The 18,901-nt window shown below is 59.9% G+C and overlaps 2 protein-coding genes across 2 annotated transcripts in view; one reads left to right on the top strand and one right to left on the bottom strand.

Moving 5' to 3' along the window:
• The window catches only part of LOC119095666 (organic cation transporter-like protein), a 75,474-nt gene extending 70,569 nt beyond the window's left edge, over positions 1–4,905 (top strand). The window contains exons 9-12 of the mRNA XM_037218524.1: positions 3,599–4,002; positions 4,040–4,118; positions 4,184–4,324; positions 4,897–4,905. Coding sequence (XP_037074419.1) covers positions 3,599–4,002; positions 4,040–4,118; positions 4,184–4,324; positions 4,897–4,905 — 633 coding nt within the window. The remainder of the gene's footprint in view (positions 1–3,598; positions 4,003–4,039; positions 4,119–4,183; positions 4,325–4,896) is intronic.
• A 526-nt stretch (positions 4,906–5,431) lies between these two features.
• Positions 5,432–18,579, bottom strand: LOC119095665 (uncharacterized). The gene is made up of 6 exons (XM_037218523.1): positions 18,574–18,579; positions 17,531–17,695; positions 16,933–17,156; positions 16,402–16,506; positions 6,789–6,910; positions 5,432–5,454 (listed from the first exon to the last, which is right to left on the bottom strand). Exons 1-6 carry the CDS (start codon positions 18,577–18,579, stop codon positions 5,432–5,434), a joined length of 645 nt encoding a protein of 214 aa, XP_037074418.1.
• Between the last annotated feature and the right edge of the window lie 322 nt (positions 18,580–18,901).

Here is an 18,901-nt window from a genome sequence, read left to right as displayed (position 1 = left end):
GTCGGGGCTAGCCTGTACACTATTGGTGTCGACCTTGGATCTCCCGGCTATTTATAATTGGATAGTGTCGGCTTTTGAAGGGTAGAAATCGTATCGCCGGCTTTCGAAGGGCTTTCGTCAACGTGTGACCAGCAACCCATTTAATATGAATGGTAAGGAACATGAATGCATAAATTTAAAAAGAAATTTAACCCACGGATTGACATTAATGTTAAGAAGCTGATACGGGGGCATCACGCACAACGCAGTCTCAACACCAGCGCCCAGGAATTGCTGGGTGTGCCGCCTGTGGCTGTCTGCCCGCGCGCGGCTTTCAGGCTTTCGAGCACCACTCCAGACTTTGGCTCAGCATGCTCAAAACAGCTTCCCTCCACCACTGCATCATTCTGGGCTTTATTTCAACGGAAGATGGATGGCCTCCAAAGAAGTGGACGGCGGCTGGGCCATGGGCATGGTCGGCCTCATTCTGGCCGTCAGTTTCGATCACGAGATGCGGTATAGGAGGGCAGGGGATGCGGTGCAGGACCATGCCTCTGGCTACGCGGCAATGTCACGCAAGCGTCATGCCGTGGAATGGAACGTGGGCGTACTGTGGGGCTGGGTGGGTAATTGCCATTGCCCATCCAGGTGTGAAAATCGGTGGGTAAAATAAAGATAAGCTTGTCATCTCCTTTTCTCTCTTCTCCTCTTTTCTCCCCTCCTATCCTCTCCCATCCTCTCCTCTCCTCTCCTCTCCTCTCCTCTCCTCTCCTCTCCTCTCCTCTCCTCTCCTCTCCTCTCCTCTCCTCTCCTCTCCTCTCCTCTCCTCCCTCTCTCCTCCTCTCCTCCTCTCCTCTCCTCTCCTCTCCTATCCTCTCTTCCCCTCTCTCCCCTCTCTTCTCCTCCCCTCTCCTCTCCTCTCCTCTCCTCTCCTCTCCTCTCCTCTCCTCTCCTCTCCTCCCCTCTCCTCTCCTCTCCTCTCCTCTCCTCTCTATCCTCCTCCTTGCCTTCCCTGCAGCGTTGTGGGCCATTGTCGCCGTTGGACGCAGCGTCAACATCTTCACACACAAGCTCGTCTCATACTGCGCACGTTCCGAGAACCAAATTTCCACTCAGCGTCCCCTCAATGTTCCCCTGCACCCGGCCACCATTCAATTAGATTCCGAATTCCGCCCGGATTAGACCATAATCAGAATGCAAGACGCTGGCGGTCGAAGCGCTCGGCGTACATCCTGCACGGTAGTCAACTGTGATGGTGTCATACTTGGATCGTCGACTGTTTACCGTCGATGATTGGTACGGCTTTGACCGTGAGAGTGGCAGAAATAACTTATTGCGAGTAATTTAATTTATTGCGAGATTAAGTAACTGTCTGCGACTCGCATATCCACGCTTTGACGTACATACAAACATATGAACATCGGCCAATGGACCGCCGCTAACGTCGGGTGGTAATCGCGGTCGTATTTTGCGCTAGTGGAAGCCAGCGATGTTTACGGTCAAGGTCCCGGATGTTGAATGAGTTCTGCCTCACGCAATAGACAGTCGGAGGTATTCGACATTCAACCGAATGGGTTAAATGTCTGCGTTTTTCTAATTTTATTACGTGAGCGGAGAGAAAAAAATTGGACGAGCTTCACAGACGCTGGCAATAATTGTCAATATCCGTGCAGCGAAGTCCCACTGACTGCGCACCATCATCAGCCACGCAACTCGGCATCTTCAACCAGAGTGACACATGTAGAGCAAAACTTCGACTTGTGCCCTTGTCGCATGTGCTCTTTGATTCCTTTGACATTCCTCCACGGCTTGCCACAGACATCCCCACATGGTAATAGCGTTTTGGGTCCTGACGTTTGTAGGCGCTGCGTTTGCCGTATATGTAGATATACATGTACAACATATACAATTGACCTATATATATAGATAGGTATATATATATATATATATATATATATATATATATATATATATATATATATATATATATATATATACGCATGTATGTGTCACGCTCTCTCTCTCTCTCTCTCTCTCTCTCTCTCTCTCTCTCTCTCTCTCTCTCTCTCTCTCTCTCTCTCTCTCTCTCTCTCTCTCTCTCTCTCTCTCTCTCTCTCTCTCTCTCTCTCTCTCTCTCTCTCTCTCTCTCTCTCTCTCTCTCTCTCTCTCTCTCTCTCTCTCTCTCTCTCTCTCTCTCTCTGCTTGCCCCACGTAGTGATGTGCCCATGGGCGGAAGTAACCACCTCTAGGGTCGGTGGGGTCCGGACTCAAGAAACTTTGAGCAGATTGAACCACTTTCGTGTTATGACCATATACTGGCACCAGAACAGAAAAAGACCACGGCACCATTTAAGGCGCGGTTGTGTCCGTGGCCTCACGTGGTGAGGTGAACCCAGTAAGCCTGCGTCCTGTGCAGCTATGTGGTCCACGGCTATATCCACGCCGCGTCGAATTGCTTTTATGCCGCCGTCTGACCAAATTTACGAGGGATTAGGCCGCGGCGTGAAATCAGTATCCACGGCTTAGCTTGAAAGGCCATGCATATTGATATGAGTCGGGTGGTAGGTTTGTGGTGGATATTGGGCCCCGGTCGGTTGGCCTTCAGCGTTCAGAAACACTCGATTCACTCTGTGATGTACCCCAGAGTCACGTCACACTGTGATGTACCCCAGAGTCACGTCACACTGTGATGTACCCCAGAGTCACGTCACACTGTGATGTACCCCATAGTCACGTCACACTGTGATGTAACCCAGAGTCACATCACACTGTGATGTACCCCAGAGTCACATCACACTGTGATGTACCCCAGAGTCACATCACACTGTGATGTACCCCAGAGTCACATCACACTGTGATGTACCCCAGTCACATCACACTGTGATGTACCCCAGAGCCACATTGCCCTGTGATGTACCCCAGAGTCACATCACACTGTGATGTACCCCAGAGGTACATTGCCCTGTGATGTACCCCAGAGTCACATCACACTGTGATGTACCCCAGAGTCACATCACACTGTGATGTACCCCAGAGTCACATCACACTGTGATGTACCCCAGAGTCACATCACACTGTGATGTACCCCAGTCACATCACACTGTGATGTACCCCAGAGTCACATCACACTGTGATGTACCCCAGAGTCACGTCACACTGTGACGTGACTCCCAGCCGCCTCCGCCGAAACCGCCAGTTCGCGGACGTGCCGGGATTGGCTGCGTGTAAATATCGGAATAATGCGTATAAAATAAATGCGGACTGATCGAGCTGTCGGGCTCGGGTCAGGTCGGGCGAGCAGTTGACCGCGGGTCAGGCGCGCAGTTGAACTCGGGTCAGGCGGTCAGTCGATCTCGGGTTTGACTTTGGTTGCCTGGTTTGCTTTTTAGCACAACTTCACAGCTCATTTTGACGATGTCCTCACACGTGGAGCATGTTTGCCAGTGCTGGGAATGAGTCACATATGCTTTCGCTGATGTCCAGCGTGCCCAGTTTACTGGTACGCGTATCGTGAGTTGCTTTTGAGAATGGTTTCCATGTCCGGTTACGATCCCACCTGCGTTGCCTCCACGTGTGCACCCTAGCGCATGACACTAAGCCTCGCCTGGCCTGCTGGCAGATCACCTTCAGCAAGTGGGTGGGAGTGGTGGTGGGGGCGCTGACCCTGCTGGCGGCCGCGCTCTCGCGCCTTCTGCCCGAGACCTCGCACCGCCCGCTCCCCGACACCATCAACGACATGATGGCCGCCTGCCGGGAGATGTTCCTCAACCTGCTGGTGGCGATGCCGAACATGCCGCGGCCCGAGGAGCCGGCGCCGACGCCGCAACCGCGACCCAAGCGCAACATGTCGGCGCTGTCGGCCTTCTCGGCCGTGCTCAGCTGGCGCTCGCGGTCCAAGTCGTCCAACAGCTGCGAGGTCCCGGCGCGCTCCATGTCCGACGAGGACTTCAAACGGGCGCCGCACGCGCCGCTCAGCAGTATGACGTCGGCGCCGCTGCCGCATGACGTCGCTGACGACGCGCCGCCGGCGCTGCGCACGCTGGTGCAGCGCGTGCGCGAGTCGGAGCCACCGCGGCCCGTCGCTGCGCGAGAAGCTGGCGCGCGCGCTCTCGCAGCGCCGCCACGAGGCGAAGCTGGACGTGCCGGCGCGCCTGGCGCAGCGGCGCACCTCGTCGACGCCGTCGCTGCCGCACGCCGGCGCCAGCGGGGGATCGACAACCCGGAGTTCGAGGCGGACGCGGCGCCGGCGCGCGTCTCGTTCGACCTGGTGCGCGCCGACTCGCAGGGCGTGAGCGTCAACGGCCTCGAGCCGCCGGAGCGTCCCGGCGCCGACGCCGATGCAGAGGTCGGCGCGTTCGCCGCGACCGACGAGGGCGCGCCGCCGCCGCTGGCGCCGGCGGTGGACGTGGAAGGCGCCGCCGCCGTCGCCGCCCGGTACACCGACGCCGGCTGCGCAAGCGACGACCCACTTCTGAGCGCCGCGCGCACGCCGACAGACTGTAGTGACGTGGTCCAAGTAACGACTGGTAGCCTTCAAGGATCTTCCACGGTAGATAACTAATAACGTGCCGGCTCGGCCGCGGTTTTAGAGTCGTGCTGTGCTCGTTTATAAGCAGACTGTCAACAGTTATGAGACCTATAGTTGTGCCACGTGATTCCATTGCTGTTGACATCGTGTACATTCAGAACTGTAAATAGTCACATGTGATGCTGATAGAGAATAAACGAGCACAAGGTGTAAGTTACGTGTCCTTAGCCTGGCCGTGGCGCCTCATCATTCCGCAAATTCCTTACAAGCTGGTCAAGCGGCTACGGAAAGACAGGAACGGCGCGAATCGCTGACGTCACAGCGCGTTCAACTAAGATAAATCATTACGCATCTTTTCGTGCCGGTGACGCCTTACACATCCGCTGCAGATTCTGTAGCCGTCAGCCATCCCGGGCCAGACGCACCATATTTGAACCCGCACGTCCTCAGAGCGTGGGCAGAGTTCTTTTCACTACGGGTATCAGCCTTTAGCTCTCTAATCTGGTACGTGCAGCCCGCAGCAGCTGAAGCCCGCAGAATGCCAGGCAGATTCTGCGGTCGTTAGGTGTTGCAGACCACAGGGACCGCTTGTAAGCTTTTTACCTGCATCCGCGAGGTATGACTGAGCCTGAAGTCGCTCCTGACTGACGGCCGCCCCTGCAGGACAGTGCGGAGGACCAGAGTCAAGTCCAGTGTCGACCACTGCTGCTGGTTCGATCTGCGCTTAGGTCAGTCCCGTGCAGGCAGGGTCAGGCAACAGCTGATGATTGCCTGTCCCAGCCACCGAGCCAAAGCGGGCGACACGGCGCATGCGCATTCGCCGACTTTGTCGCTGGCCGGTGGGGGGCACCAGTCCAGGCGGGGCAGCCACGTCCCCAGCACGGGTCCGTGGCCGGATGGCTGCCACAGACGGCCCGGTCCGTCTCAACTGGAGCCGCCTGCAGGCTCTGGGCAACAGCCTCCACTCACACAGCGCAGCCAGCGGGAACGAGCCGGGCCGTACGGTGTGAGTCGGGCCACTCCGGTGACGCGACGCATCGGACCCGTCCCGCAGAATACCAACGAACAACCGAGACCTCGACACTCTCCCATATAATCGTGGCAAATGTGACGGATAATGCGCATACTGCGGATCAGTGACTGCGGTCACCATGCTGGTGGCCTGACCTCAGGCCTCAGACCTCTGACCTCAGAAGAGCCGTCACTTGTGGACTACCAGGCACTCCCTGATGGCAACTGCCGCGCTCATCAGGCTATTCTCAGCCCGGCCTGCTACACAACAGCAGCACGTCCCCCAGCTGCGCAGTTACAGAACACCAACTTCATATCTCCACATAGCATTAGAGGAATAAAGGTACGCATGTGCATAGGTACAGGCACACAAACGCCACTATAACGACACAGTCCATCACGTGAATATCAACAATGACTGCATCAAACGAATCGATCACATCATTCCATAAAATGTTTTAAAAACACGTAAGTAAGTGTTCTTTGAGGGCTGATTTCTTCTTAAACGTGGCATCACAGTGTTTGCACTTGTTGGCCTCTTCCCCAGCGTGCAGTTTTAAATGTCTGACTAGATTATTTTTGTATAAGAACTCCTTCGCGCATTGCGAACACTTGAAGGCCTTCTCGCCCTCGTGGCGTTTCATGTGAATCTTCAGCGAGGCTGCCGTAGGAAAACGTCTTCGGGCACACGGAGCACGCGAATCCCTCTCTTCGCGATGCACGCGTTGCCACGTGCTGGTTGTAGTTCGACGCCGTCGAGAACTGCTTCCCACACGCCTCGCACACGTGCGACTTCACCTTCTCGTGCGTGCTCTCGTGGCGCTTTCAAATCGCTCGGCTTCGCGAAGCCCTTGGCGCACGTGCCGCACACGTGCGGGTGACTGCGCTCATGCGCCATCACGTGGCGGCGGGTTAATTGAGTCGGCCGACAACGCGGCGGCCGCAGTCAGCGCAGGTGAACCGCTCGGCGCGTCCCGCCTCGCCGCACAGCCGCCGGTGCGCCAGCAGGTTCCGTCGCAACGTGAAGGCGCGTCCGCAGCCGGCGCACGTCGGTCGCGCGGCGGCCGGCGCGGCGCAGACGTGCGCCAGCAGTGCCGCGCGGCTGTCGACGGCCGCAGCGGCAGGCGGCGCAGCGCAGGCGCGCTGGCCCCGCCTGCCGCCGGCTGCCGCCACCGTGGCCGGCGGCGTGGCGGCGAAGCTCGCTGCGGTAGCGGAAGGCGCGCGCGCACGCGCCGCACTGCCACGGTAGCGGCGGCGGCGACGTCTGCACGGCGCGGGTGGCAGCCGACTGGCGGCGGCGGTGCTGCCTCCGCCTCCAGCCGCGGCGGGAAGTGGTCATCGTCCAGGCCGCGCTCCTGGCAGGTGACGCTGAACTTATGGCGCACCTCCGACCTGTTGGCACCGACAGAGATCAGCTCAGATCGGCCGAGGGTGCAGCGCTGGTCGTGGTTAAGGTTCAACAGGGCCAAGGCACGGGCAGGTCCATGACTAAAAAAGATCACAGAAAAATTCCGAGGCTTTCCAAAAACGTTTCGTGGGGCAGGGGCATCCAAGAGCTTTTCGGGGTTGGTCAGGGCACGCTAGGGGCGGTTTTAGGGGGCGGCAGAGGGGGAAGGGGGAGGTCAGCGAGGGCTGTCGCAAGGCCTGACCACTTTGATCTCACCCGTACCAGGGCGGTGCTAGAAGATACAGCAAATGTGGTTCACGCGCTGCGCACCGTGCAGGTCGGCTCGTTCAGAGGGTCCGTTCAGACGATCCCATGTCAGTGACTGTGCAAAAGAGCGCGACACGAGGTGCGAACAGATCTAGATCCAACAAGCAGGCAGGCAAACCGAAGGACGAGAAGTGCTGCCCTTTCTGCCATGCTCCTGCCTTCACTTTTGGAACATTCTTTTAACGAGCACCTACTTGTCTCCCAGGCGCCAGGGACCGTCACGTCACGCTCACTGCCCACTGATAAAGATAAAGCTAAGGACAATCTAATCGCATCTCACTCCTCGCTCTTCTCCTTCTATCTTTCTCCGGTGCGCCATTAGCACGAAGGGGGAGGACGTTTCCCCACAGGCGCCACCTTAAATTCAATCGTAACAGTTAATGCCAGCACCACTCGTCTTTATCTTCATCCGTTTTCATACCAAGTTAAGACCTCTCAAGAAAGGCAGGGATGGCAGATGGTAGGCATCCAACCGCGCGTCGACTTTTGGGCCGCCTTAAACCCATCAGCAGCGTCTCCCACGGCATCGAGTGCGATGCAGCACCACTCTCCATGCCTCACGTGTCGGCCTCGGTGCTGGTACCCGCCTGCCAGACGAGCGTAAGCCCGTCGTCAGAGAGAGGATGTCCTCCGTAAGTGGTCAGGAAAAGGCCGCCACAAGGCAGCGTCGTGGGCTTGGCACAAATCACGGTTACTGGACGGGACTGAGGCGGAAAGCACAGCGCGTGGAAGCACGAGCGTCAGTCACGGGCGGCAAAACGGGGTCACGGTGATGGGTACAAGGAAGTGTGGCAGCCGATTCTAGGTCACAGGGACGGTCACGGAGGCTTGAGTCGCAGTGCCGGTCACGGAGGCGGCTGGGCGACAGTGACGAGTGAGGGGAGCCTGCGTCACAGGTCGGAACACGGGATTTTCTGTCACCAGACCGACAACGGGGAATGCTGGGCGGAGGGGAACGGGATCGCTGGACCGCTGGGACGTCCACGAGGGTTTCATGGCCGCGTGTACGTGTAAGGGGACTTCCGGGTCACGTAAATGGGAAGGGTGCTTATAATCTGCGAGGCGCAGGTTGCTACATCCAACTGAAAATGCTCAGGTCGTTTGCCACGGGCCACGCAATGACCGGACTGACGTCAAGACCAAGTTGAAACGGCAGGTGCTGGCTGAACATCAATGCGAGCTGTGAGCGCATTTGCCCAAGCCCATCGCAACCGCAATTGTGGCGACAAGTTCACCTCCAAGCGGACTTCATGGCACGCCACGTAACCACTTGACATAGCAGTTGTAACGTTACAGCAGACGCCGCCCCTAAATACTACAGGTGCTGTGCCACGTTTCCTACGTTTCCACGCAATCAGTTGGTGTGCTGCTGGGGACCACTCCCGGCGCGCAGGCACCGAAAGACCAAGTATACGGCCCATATGACACATCACACCAACCACCCTCCGTGCCCGTGGGGGCGGGGGACACCAATCTAGAAAAAGGGCCGGCGCCCGACGCGTCCTCAAGCGCTGCAGACCCAGAGGGCGGCACGGGACGGGGGCCGGGGGCCGGGGGCCGGGGGCCGGGGGCCGGGGGCCGCCAGCTCCGCCCGGACGAGACCAGGCCACCATCCGAGCACGCACCAGCAGCCGAACAGCCGCAAACTCCCCACAAAGTTGCGACATCCGGCAACAACAACTCTCCATTTTACCGAGCCCAGGCCCGGGCAAACACTGGGCGCTACACGCCGCGGCGGTGGCGCTGATCCGTCTGGGGGGCGCAGCGGGCGCGGATCAGCGGCCGTGACAGCGTCATTAAGCCGCGGCAAATGAATGCCGCGCCGCTGCGGATGACGGCGGCGCGGAATATTAAGCCGCGCCACCACCTCTGCAGATGTGACCGCCACCTTATGAGGGAGGAGGCCGGTTCGACGCTCGCCAGCTATCATCGCTTCTCATGTCAGCCGATGACTGACGCTCAACAGACCAGAGAAAATGCGCCATCAATGTCCTGTTTAGCACTGCGCTAGCGCGGTTCCCCATTGAGCATGGTAGTATTGCCTGGCAATTTGGCTGCCGTGGCCAGCAATGCCTCCGCACCAGATGGTAGGCTTCAGCTTAACTGACGCGCCCCATTGTCCCCCCGGCACCGACGGGGGGGGGGGGGGGCGCTCCTGGCTACTGAGAAGACCGTCTTACGGGCTGACCAAGGCAGTCATTCAACACGCGCCTTTGGTCCAGCCATGTCTCACTGTGGATGTCCCGCCAGACTCGGTGCGGCCAGAGCAGATGGTCACGTGATGTCGTCAGGGCTAGTGGTTAGAGAGGGTGTGCGACAGTCGCTGGGGAGGGGGGGGGGGGGGGCTGACCACTGTTTTCGCCTCTCCCAGGTTAGTGGAACCGGCCTCGGTCCATGCCCGATACGTCAGATTAGCCCCTGTGGCCTAAGCCATTGACTCCCGTCAATGCGTTCCCACCGCGACCCGCGACAACTCTTTTTGTAGGCGCCTGTGTATGACGAACTGGCGTCCATGGCGGTGCCGCTCCCCAAGGTGGGACCCCCCCCCCACACACACACACGCACGCACGCACGCACGCACGCACGCATGCACGCACGCACGCACGCAAGCACACACACCAGTCCAGCCAAGGCGTCGAGTCCGCATATCGCCAATGGTGAAAGAGCACGAGCCATCGATCTTAGGCACCGGCTGGCTCGCGACCGCTCAGGAGATGCGCTCGAAAATCGCGCAGGTCGTGGGCGGAAGTCGGCCCTGAGCCGAGTGACAGAGGACGCCATTGCCAAGTTGGCATTCAAAAGGCGCCACTCGACGAGAACCCCGGCGAGAAAACTGACGGCGAAGAGTCATACAGTTTCCAAGTCGGCCGTCCACCAGTATCTGAAGACCAGCCCGCAACTGAAGCTACTCCAGCTCAGGTTGCATCCAACGTTTACCGTGGACCAGTAGCGCAGGCGGCTGGAATCAACCAAGACCTGCAAGAACTGGTCCGTTCAGGACTGGAGACGCGCTCTGTTCAGTGACGAGACGCCCTTCGAGCTCTTCCAAGACCCTAACAGCCAGAGAGACCGGGTCTGGGTAAACAGCAGCTTGTAGATGCCGATTGCCGAGACAGTGAAGCAGCTAAAACAGCTACAAAAGGTAAATATTTTTTGTCTGGGGTATGATAAGCTACAGAGGACTCTCTGAGCCACACCAGCTCCCGGAGGACAGACCGCCACCGCCGACTTCTACTTCAAAGGGGTACCGGAGAAGACCGCAATCTCAGCGATGCAGCGGAGGAAGGAAAATAGCCCTCCAACCAAGGTCAAACTTCTGCCAAACATGTCGAGTGCGATTTTCCAGCAGGACGGCGCTCTAGCTCATCACGCCAGGAAGACCCAGGACTGGTGCTGTGCCAACTTCCCGAGCTTCTGGGCGAAGGGTAAGTGGCCAGGCAACAATCCCGACATGTCGCCGATCGAGAATCTCTGGGGGATCGTCAAGGAGGAGTTCGGCAAGACGTCACCGGCGTCGTTTGAGAAGACCCTGTTACAAACGTGCAAGCGGCGTGGCGGAGGATCAGAGCAGAAACCTTCGACAGCCTGACGAGCGGCATGCCGGAGCGCATGCGGCAGCGTATACGACTGTGTGGAGATTACATAGGCAAATACATCACAAACCAGTCTCAATTATTTTCTCTGTTGGTGAGGACGATACAACCGCACCTAAATTTCGGGACACCCTGTCCCGAAATCTGTTGGACCCCGTGTTGTGCGGGGACCCAGAGCCCCGAGGCATACAGTACACTCAGTTGGACCCCGTGTTGGGCGGGGACCCAGAGACCAGTGTTGGGCGGGAACCCAGAGCCCCGAAGCATACAGCACACTTATGGACTGTCGGCTCACTGATCCCACCACCAACTGCACTATCGCGAACGAGCCATTCCCGCAGTCTCTGATGATTTGTCCCACCGACCCAACGGCGAAGGAAAACCGATCCGTTGAACACTAAGCCTCTCCGCCGTGAGCAGGCTTCTCGAAGTTCGGCGCCCCAAACGGAAATAGCTCGAGGTGTCGACGGCCGAGCCGCGAGTCCATCCTCAAAGGACGAGGAAATTAGAAACATGCGAGAGGCTAGACGTTTCGGTCAATATTAGAGGACAAGTGGTGGGGTGGCTACCTGCATTCTCCGATATGATCATGATTGGCAACCATACCATTCAGGTATGGTTGCCAATCATACCTGAGTGGACATGCCTGAAACAAATGCCGGTATGCTCCCAAGTCCGTGATGTGCTATATGTAGGTGCCAGTCTTACTGATATTTCATTGAAAGGGCTAGAAAGTGCTGGAACGTGTAGAAAGTGTACTGGTGTCAGGCACCAAGTGCCGAGACCCCGTGTCGATTCAGTGAAGCCCACGTCACGAAATCGTAATGAGACGCAGCGGCAGAGCAAAGGGTGCAGCCCTTCGGTGGCCGTGCCCAGTGCGCGAGTTTTGGCCGCAAACGGGTTTGCATGCTTCTGGAGACGCGAGGGTATGACACTGCATTAGGGTGATTATTCACACTAGGGGCTCAGGGGACCACTACTGCAACGTCATCTAAGCCGGACGCTCGTGAAGGATCCTCTGCGGGCCGCACCTAGTAAACCGGCCCGGGGATGCGGTTTGTGAGGGGGGGGGGGGGGGGGCGCCGGCGGAGGAGGTGTACCCAGGGGTGGAGCGGGCAGGAGAGGAGGGCTGGACCGCGGCCCGCCGGGACCTCGGCCCTGGCCTCTCGCTGCGCGCCCCAGCCCGGCCGGCAAGCGGCCCTCACGCCACCAGTCGTCCCCACGTGCCGGAGGCGGAGAGGACCCTACGGCCACCCTCGGCGATTACTCCCTCCCGCCGCCCGCCTGAAGCCGACGCCCGTCCGCGGCCTCTGGATCGGGAGGATCGTCGGAGGGTCGCTAGGCTGGCCTGGGCCCCACGGGTCAGGGTCGGGCAGCAATCGAGCCCCCCCCCCCCCTTCCCCCCATTGGCCGGGAGGGTCAGTGACGGGGAGCCTCCGGCTGCTCGTGTGGTGATGACGGGCGAAGTCAGTCCACCCAGCCGTCCCCAGCGGCGGGGCCGGCGACTGAGCGCGCTCCTGCCCGGTCTACGCCACCTCCAGCGGCGGAGCTCGCCAGCCTCAGCTGCCGCGGAGCCCACCAGCGGGACCAGCTGGGCCCGCTTCAGTGGAGCCCAGCGGGGACCGGCTGGGCTCTACTGAAGCTGAGCGTCTAAACGGGAGCGCTGGGCTGCCGGCCACTTCTAGACCAGATGATGATGATGATGATGATTTGGGCCTTAGGGCGCTCCGGTTAGCCCGGTCATATGGCGCCCATTGTTAGACCAGATGACATATTTCTAGCTGACTTGTAAACCTCGGACACGGAGTTCAATTTCAGAGGAGATTCGAGGTCTCCGAGGCAATGTAGCCCAACTATCACAATCGGTCTTCTCCAGTGCCCTCTATAACTTAGCCGCAGCGTACCGCAGGGGACCAAGGTCTCTCGAACACGGTTCGGGTCATCACATGCCGTCGCATGTACAAAAAAAAACATGGCAGATGAGATGCCATTGACCACAGTGGCATGGGTTTTACAAAGCATGCATGTGCCCCTTGCTGCAAACTCGTTGTTAATGCTGGCCTGTAAGCCATCGCTGCTGTCCACCTGGGGAGTCCCCACGGCGACGGCAATGTTGTGCTTAGCCCCGCCGGATGGGTCTGACGACAGAGCATGGTAGTCTGCTGCAGCGTCCACCACATACCATCCATGTTCTTGGTGATTTTAACTTCCACAACTCGGCGTAGAGAGTGAGGGAGGAGGGGGAGGTGAGGGTGGCTGGAGAGTCCACTCAACAGAAATAGCCAGTACGTTTTAAAAACGCAGGCCGCCCCACATCTGGCACAACGGTCCGGCATCAGCCGCTGCCTCCATCATTAGCCGCCTCCAGCACTACCTGCTCCACCAGCGCCGTAACTCGGCTGCGCGGTCTGTGTGGTATGTCGTGACACTCCCCACGCAGCAGTGGCTGTTGCCTCGTCCGGCTGCCGACTCGCCGGTATTCGCTCGCCCCGCTGGGATTTCCTGAGAGCCGATTGGACGGTGCTCGCCGCCGAGTGGTGCGCAAACACTCAGCCTTCAGCTGGCAGCTCCTCCTTTTCGTTTATTGAAGACGCTAACCCAGCAACAAAAACGCCCACGACCGATGCCTCCCGTGTCAGTAAGACTCCGGTGTTTGCCACCCCGCCTGACAGGCTGACGATTGCAGTCACCCCTCGCCACAGGCAGAGGGCGTTCAGGCGTTGTAGCCGCTCATTGACTGCAGATAATCTAATGGCATTCAAACCAGCACGAGCGTAGGCGAAGACCGTGGTGCATGAGTAAATGATTGCTTCATGGATGGCCTGGGTGACTGGGACCAACCGCCTTTACACCACCGGCTCATGTATGGCGACACGCACAGACAACAACAGGAAATTATTTCTTCGTTCCGACGCCGCATCTAAGTACAGAGGGGCCGCCGACTAAAGTAGTGTAAAGTAGTAGAGTGATCGCGCGGCTAAAGTAGCCCGCGCTCCGACTCCGGATCGTTGGACCCCCGACTCCGGACCGTTGGACCTTCGGCTTCGGACCGTTGGACCCTCGGCTCTGGACCGTCGGACCCTCGGCTCCGGACCGTGGGACCCTCGGCTCCGGACCGTCGGACTCCCGGCTCTGGACTGTCCGACCCCCGGCTCCGGACCGTTGGACCCCCGGCTCCAGATCGTGGGACCCTCGGCTCCGGACCGTTGGACCCTCGGCTCCGGACCGTTGGACCCCCGGCTCCGGACCGTTGGACCTTCGGCTTCGGACCGTTGGACCCTCGGCTCTGGACCGTCGGACCCTCGGCTCCGGACCGTGGGACCCTCGGCTCCGGACCGTCGGACTCCCGGCTCTGGACTGTCCGACCCCCGGCTCCGGGCCGTTGGACCCCCGGCTCCGGACCGTGGGACCCTCGGCTCCGGACCGTTGGACCCTCGGCTCCGGACCGTTGGACCCCCGGCTCCGGACCGTTGGACCTTCGGCTTCGGACCGTTGGACCCTCGGCTCTGGGCCGTCGGACCCTCGGCTCCGGACCGTCGGACCCCCGGCTCCGGACCGTCGGACCCTCGGCTCCGGACCGTCCGACTCTCGCGTCGCGTCACTCCCCACGCTCCACGGGCGTGCTACGGCAGCTAGTCTCAGCACTACGGACGTAGCGCCAGAACCAGGCGGCGCGGCAAACGGTACACTCTGCTCTTATTACTGACCCCAAGGCTGACACCAAACTGAAATCATTGAGCGTATTTAGATCCACTATCAAAATACACGTTAAGAAGTCACTGTCATAGAACTCCACATTCACGGTCCAAACATAGACATCAAAAGCATTTGGATACGGGACTCGCACACCCAGTACCGACACCGAGCGCCGCCGCGCCGCCGCGCCTTGCGAGCTCCGCCCGCCGCCGCCACCAGCGCGGCGCGGCGTAACAGACGCCTCCAACGAGGTCAGCCCCCCTCCCCCAGGACGCCGCCCCGTGTGGAGAGCGCGGGCCGTCCGGCCGCCGGCGCCGGTCCGCGCTCCAAGTCGGCCCGTAACTCAGGCCGACACGGGCGGAGCCGGCTCAGACGGCCGCGTCGCCGGGCGCCTCCCGCCGAGCGCGGCGGAACTGGCGGCGGCCAGGGGCGCCGGCCTGCCGCCTACTCAGGCGGCCGTACGAGCCAGTCGGGTCTTCCCACGCGGACTAAAGCACTGGCGGGAGCCGTTTGTCACCGCTGGGCGAAGGAGTGTGGGCTAGCGCCGATCAGCTGGCGGATGATCCCCCAACGAAGTGGTGCGCTCCGCGACACATCCAGCGAGGGAACTGAGGTCTCCGACAGCCAGTCATCCTCCTGTCCCACACAAAACCGGCACTGGGCCAATCCATTTTCCATCCGTAAGCCAGCTCACCGTGTCCCCGCCTTTGTGGGCTTCTACATCCCGTCAGAACCCGCGCCCAGGTCAAAGTTGAGTTAATGGTACGCCTTATGGGAAGCCGACACGGATCAGAGCGAGCCTTCTTCTCCGGGCCAGCCGGGCTTCTACAGCCGCCGTGTTCGGCGCATACAAACCTCACGTCCGGCGGTGTGATGACGAAAAACGCCGCCTTATGAATCCAACTGGGTAGATGTGTGTCACGAGCAAAAGACTAGGTACGAGGACGTGGAGTTACGCCCATTCTTGTAACATGCCTCCCGACCTAGAAACCGGTGAAATTTAGAGAAAGCGCGCCGAAAACAGGAAGAAACCTTAAAATGTACCACCGACGTGTTAAGCCATGAACAGATGATCTTTATGTTCGCCAAAGCACTCAATGTTTCCCATGGCGAAACCCCTTACCCCTCACGCAAATTCTCCCGCTTTCTCCACGGATCGATACTGAAGTTGTCCTTGTGCACACCCCTCGGGAGCCGCCACCGGCGGGGAGCGGAGGGCCACCGGCCGGATGGAGCCGCCACCGGCGGGGAGCGGAGGGCCACCGGCCAGATGGAGCCGCCACCGGCGGGGAGCGGAGGGCCACGGCCAGATGGAGCCGCCACCGGCGGGGAGCGGAGGGCCACCGGCCGGATGGAGCCGCCACTGGCGGTGAGCGGATGGTCACCGGCCAGATGGAGCCGCGAGCCAAACCGAATTCCACAAATATCGGCAGTTCACAAAGACAGGAATGAAAACAACCGTTTTCCCAAAACACCGCCGTGGTGAGAGGAGTAAGTGCTTAAGCGAAGGTGTACGGCATCAAAACGCGCCCTCAAACACCCTGATTATGTGCTATTACAGACCATAAAGCGCGTTATTTATCCACTTAATAGTTCGCTCACGTTGATCCATACTTCAAAAAAATGATCGCAAACTGGTTGTTCACACTCACATGTAACAAAGACCCAACACGGCGTTGGACGCGTATCGATGACTCTTCGCGCTCGTTGGGCAGGGGTGACCAACACGCCGCAAGGGAAGTGACCTAGCATAGGAACGTGCGACTGATCAAGCCTTTGTCGACCGACGCTTCTGTCCGACTGGCTTCTGTCGACATCAGTTGTCAGTGATCCAACGAAGTGAGAGCTCCCTGACTGATCGCGCCGCCACTGATGCTGACCTGAGCTTTTCCAGCCGGCCCTCCAGCTGGTCGATGCCGTTGATAATGTTGAAGCATCGCCTGCACAGTGTGTGACTGTAGAGCAGCTCCGGGGAGAAGTGGTACCTGAGGCGACGGACAGGCAGACGGACGCTTCAACATCTACGCGCGTGAGTTGTTGTGGATTACACATCTATGGTAGAAGCTTCCGGTAAAAGGCATGCATGATCTACACTATCCCATTACGGGCTGTCTGTGGAGCAAGCTCACGTGAACATCGTCAGACATATACAGAACAGTGCGATTGTAGTGCCAGCACCAGCCACGGCCGGAGGGACGCGCAGTCCGGCACACGACATTCTGTCGAGCTCTCGGACGGCGTGTTGTGCACGTGCACGACCCGCAAAAACGCCAGCGTAAGACGGGCGTGACGCGCACCAGCGTGTGTAACAGTAAACGGCGCACAGATCGCGAACGTAAAACTACCGCCGCTCGCGCATCGCCCCACCCGAGATCGCAGACCCTTGCCCAGCACTGCGTCCGGGTCTTCACCTGAGCACACGCCCCAACTTCTCGGAGACAGGCAGCCGCGAGTGGGCGGTGACGATGTTGTCCAGGTAAATGTCGCAGTACTGGTCGGCCTGCGGGTTGACACGGGTGCTGCAGATGAGGCAGTGCACCTGGATGTCGACGTTGATGGGCGACAGGGACGCGCCACCGTCACTGCCCAGGGCGGAGCCGCCACCGGCAGGCGAGCCGGGCGAGTCCACGGCGCGCTGGCGGGGGGAGCGTGGTCTGAGACGACAGCTGATGGCGGGCTAGCCGAGTAGCTTAACTCCCGGCAGAGTCGGAATAAACTTCGACTCGATTCGGAGCCAAGGCGGAGTCGAGCACAAGTTCGGCATTCGGTGACCAAGAGCCAAGACGAAAGAACGACGCGAAACCGAACACATGCCTATAGCCTGCCTAAAGCGGCAGCCCCAATCTGTCCACGCGCACCCCATCGCTTCTTATGAACGCCGCTGCTGCGCGGACCAAGCCCTGTCGACGTCCACCGCAGGGGCCCAGCCTGCACTGGTCGCGCCACCTGCCTATTCCGGCACACCAGGAGTTACTGCCTCCCCCTCCCCCCCCCCCCCCTCTCACTCACCTGGTCCTGCGCGGCCTCATCCCGATCCTCCGGTCGCTCCTCCTCTCCTTGCCGGGCCCGGCCGCCCGGTGAGGCTGGCTCCGCCTTCTCCTGCAGCGCTGAGGCCGGCGCAGGGGGCGCCACCGGCGCCGTCGTCACCACCGGCTCGCCAGCCACCACCGCCGCCTGTTGCGGCTGCGGTTGCGGCTGCGGTTGCGGCTGCGGCTGCGGCTGCGGTTGAAGTTGCGGTTGTGTTGTGGTTGTGGTTGTGGTGGTGGTTTTGGTTGTGGTTGCTGCTGTGGCTGTGGTCGTGGTTGTGTTTGTGTTTGTATGTGTGGTTGTGGTTGTGGTTGTGGTTGTGGTTGCTGATGTGGCTGTGGTCGTGGTTGTGTTTGCGTGTGTGGTTGTGGTTGTGGTTTGCGGTTGCTGGTTGTGGTTGTGGTTGTGGTTGTGGTTGTGGTTGTGGTTGTGGTTGTGGTTGCGGTTGCGGTTGCGGCTGCGTGCGGCTGCAGCGGCTGGGGCGGCTGCGGCTGCGGCTGCGGCTGCGATGGCGGCGGCGGCTCGACGGCCGGTGGACGCCCCTGCAGCTGGCAGGAGGGTCGCGCGGGGCGGCAGCTCCCGCTCCGCCGGCTCGGCCGCGCCACCGGCCGGCTCCGCCGCCCGGCGCCGGTCCCGGCGGCAGCCAGCGCCGCGCCGCGTACGCCTCGGCGTCGACCGGAGGAGAGGCGCCGCGCCGCTCAGCTGAGAAGTCCAGCGGCGCCGCCGGCACCGGGCCCTCTGTCGAGGCGCGTCCCAGTCAGGGTCGGGGTCGGGACTGATGTTGGCGATCAGGGCCAATGTCAGAGCCAGGACCGTGGCCGGAGGCGGGGCGGGGCTCGGCTCAGGCCGCCGCGGAACGGACGTCGAGAGTGACACCGTGGCGGGACCACGCAGGCCGCAGACCGCGGGGACCAGGCAGACCGCCCCGCAGCCGACGATGCGGCTGGAGACACATGCACACGACTCCACGCAGGAAAACAATACTTAGTCGGTCCACGAAACAAATAACATCATTAAGCGCTTACGGCCATTATCACAACATATCTTGCTTCGAAACTGCTACGAATATTACCAACGATCCCGTAACTGTACTACGCCTATCTGTACCACATTATCACCACACGCTACATTTCATCTTGTCTTTCATAAATATTTCACAACATGATAATGAATAACTCACACCGACAACTCCACCAGTCCTTTATTCCACCACCACCAACACAAGACAGCAGTCACCTCTTCGCCACCCCCGGCAGCGCAGGCTCACCCGGAATGCCCTGCGGTGGGGCGTGCAGCGTCGGCCGGTACAGCTGCGCCCCTGGCGGCGGCGGCGCGAAGTACTGCGGCCCGAGG

This window comes from Pollicipes pollicipes, unplaced genomic scaffold (assembly GCF_011947565.3).
Source record: "Pollicipes pollicipes isolate AB1234 unplaced genomic scaffold, Ppol_2.1 Scaffold_4219;HRSCAF=4965_pilon_pilon_pilon, whole genome shotgun sequence".
NCBI classification, from domain to species: Eukaryota; Metazoa; Arthropoda; class Thecostraca; order Pollicipedomorpha; family Pollicipedidae; genus Pollicipes; species Pollicipes pollicipes.
This window is presented reverse-complemented; position numbering and strand designations above follow the sequence as displayed.

Bases quoted from the DNA above. Each gene is read 5' to 3' on its own strand.
- LOC119095665 (XM_037218523.1), bottom strand. The intron at 17,157-17,530 runs GTGAGTGAGAGG...TCCCCCCGCCAG, and splicing joins ATGAGGCCGCGCAGGACCAG to CGCGCCGTGGACTCGCCCGG. The intron at 5,455-6,788 runs GTGCAGACGTCG...GCTGTTGCCCAG, and splicing joins AGTCGGCTGCCACCCGCGCC to AGCCTGCAGGCGGCTCCAGT.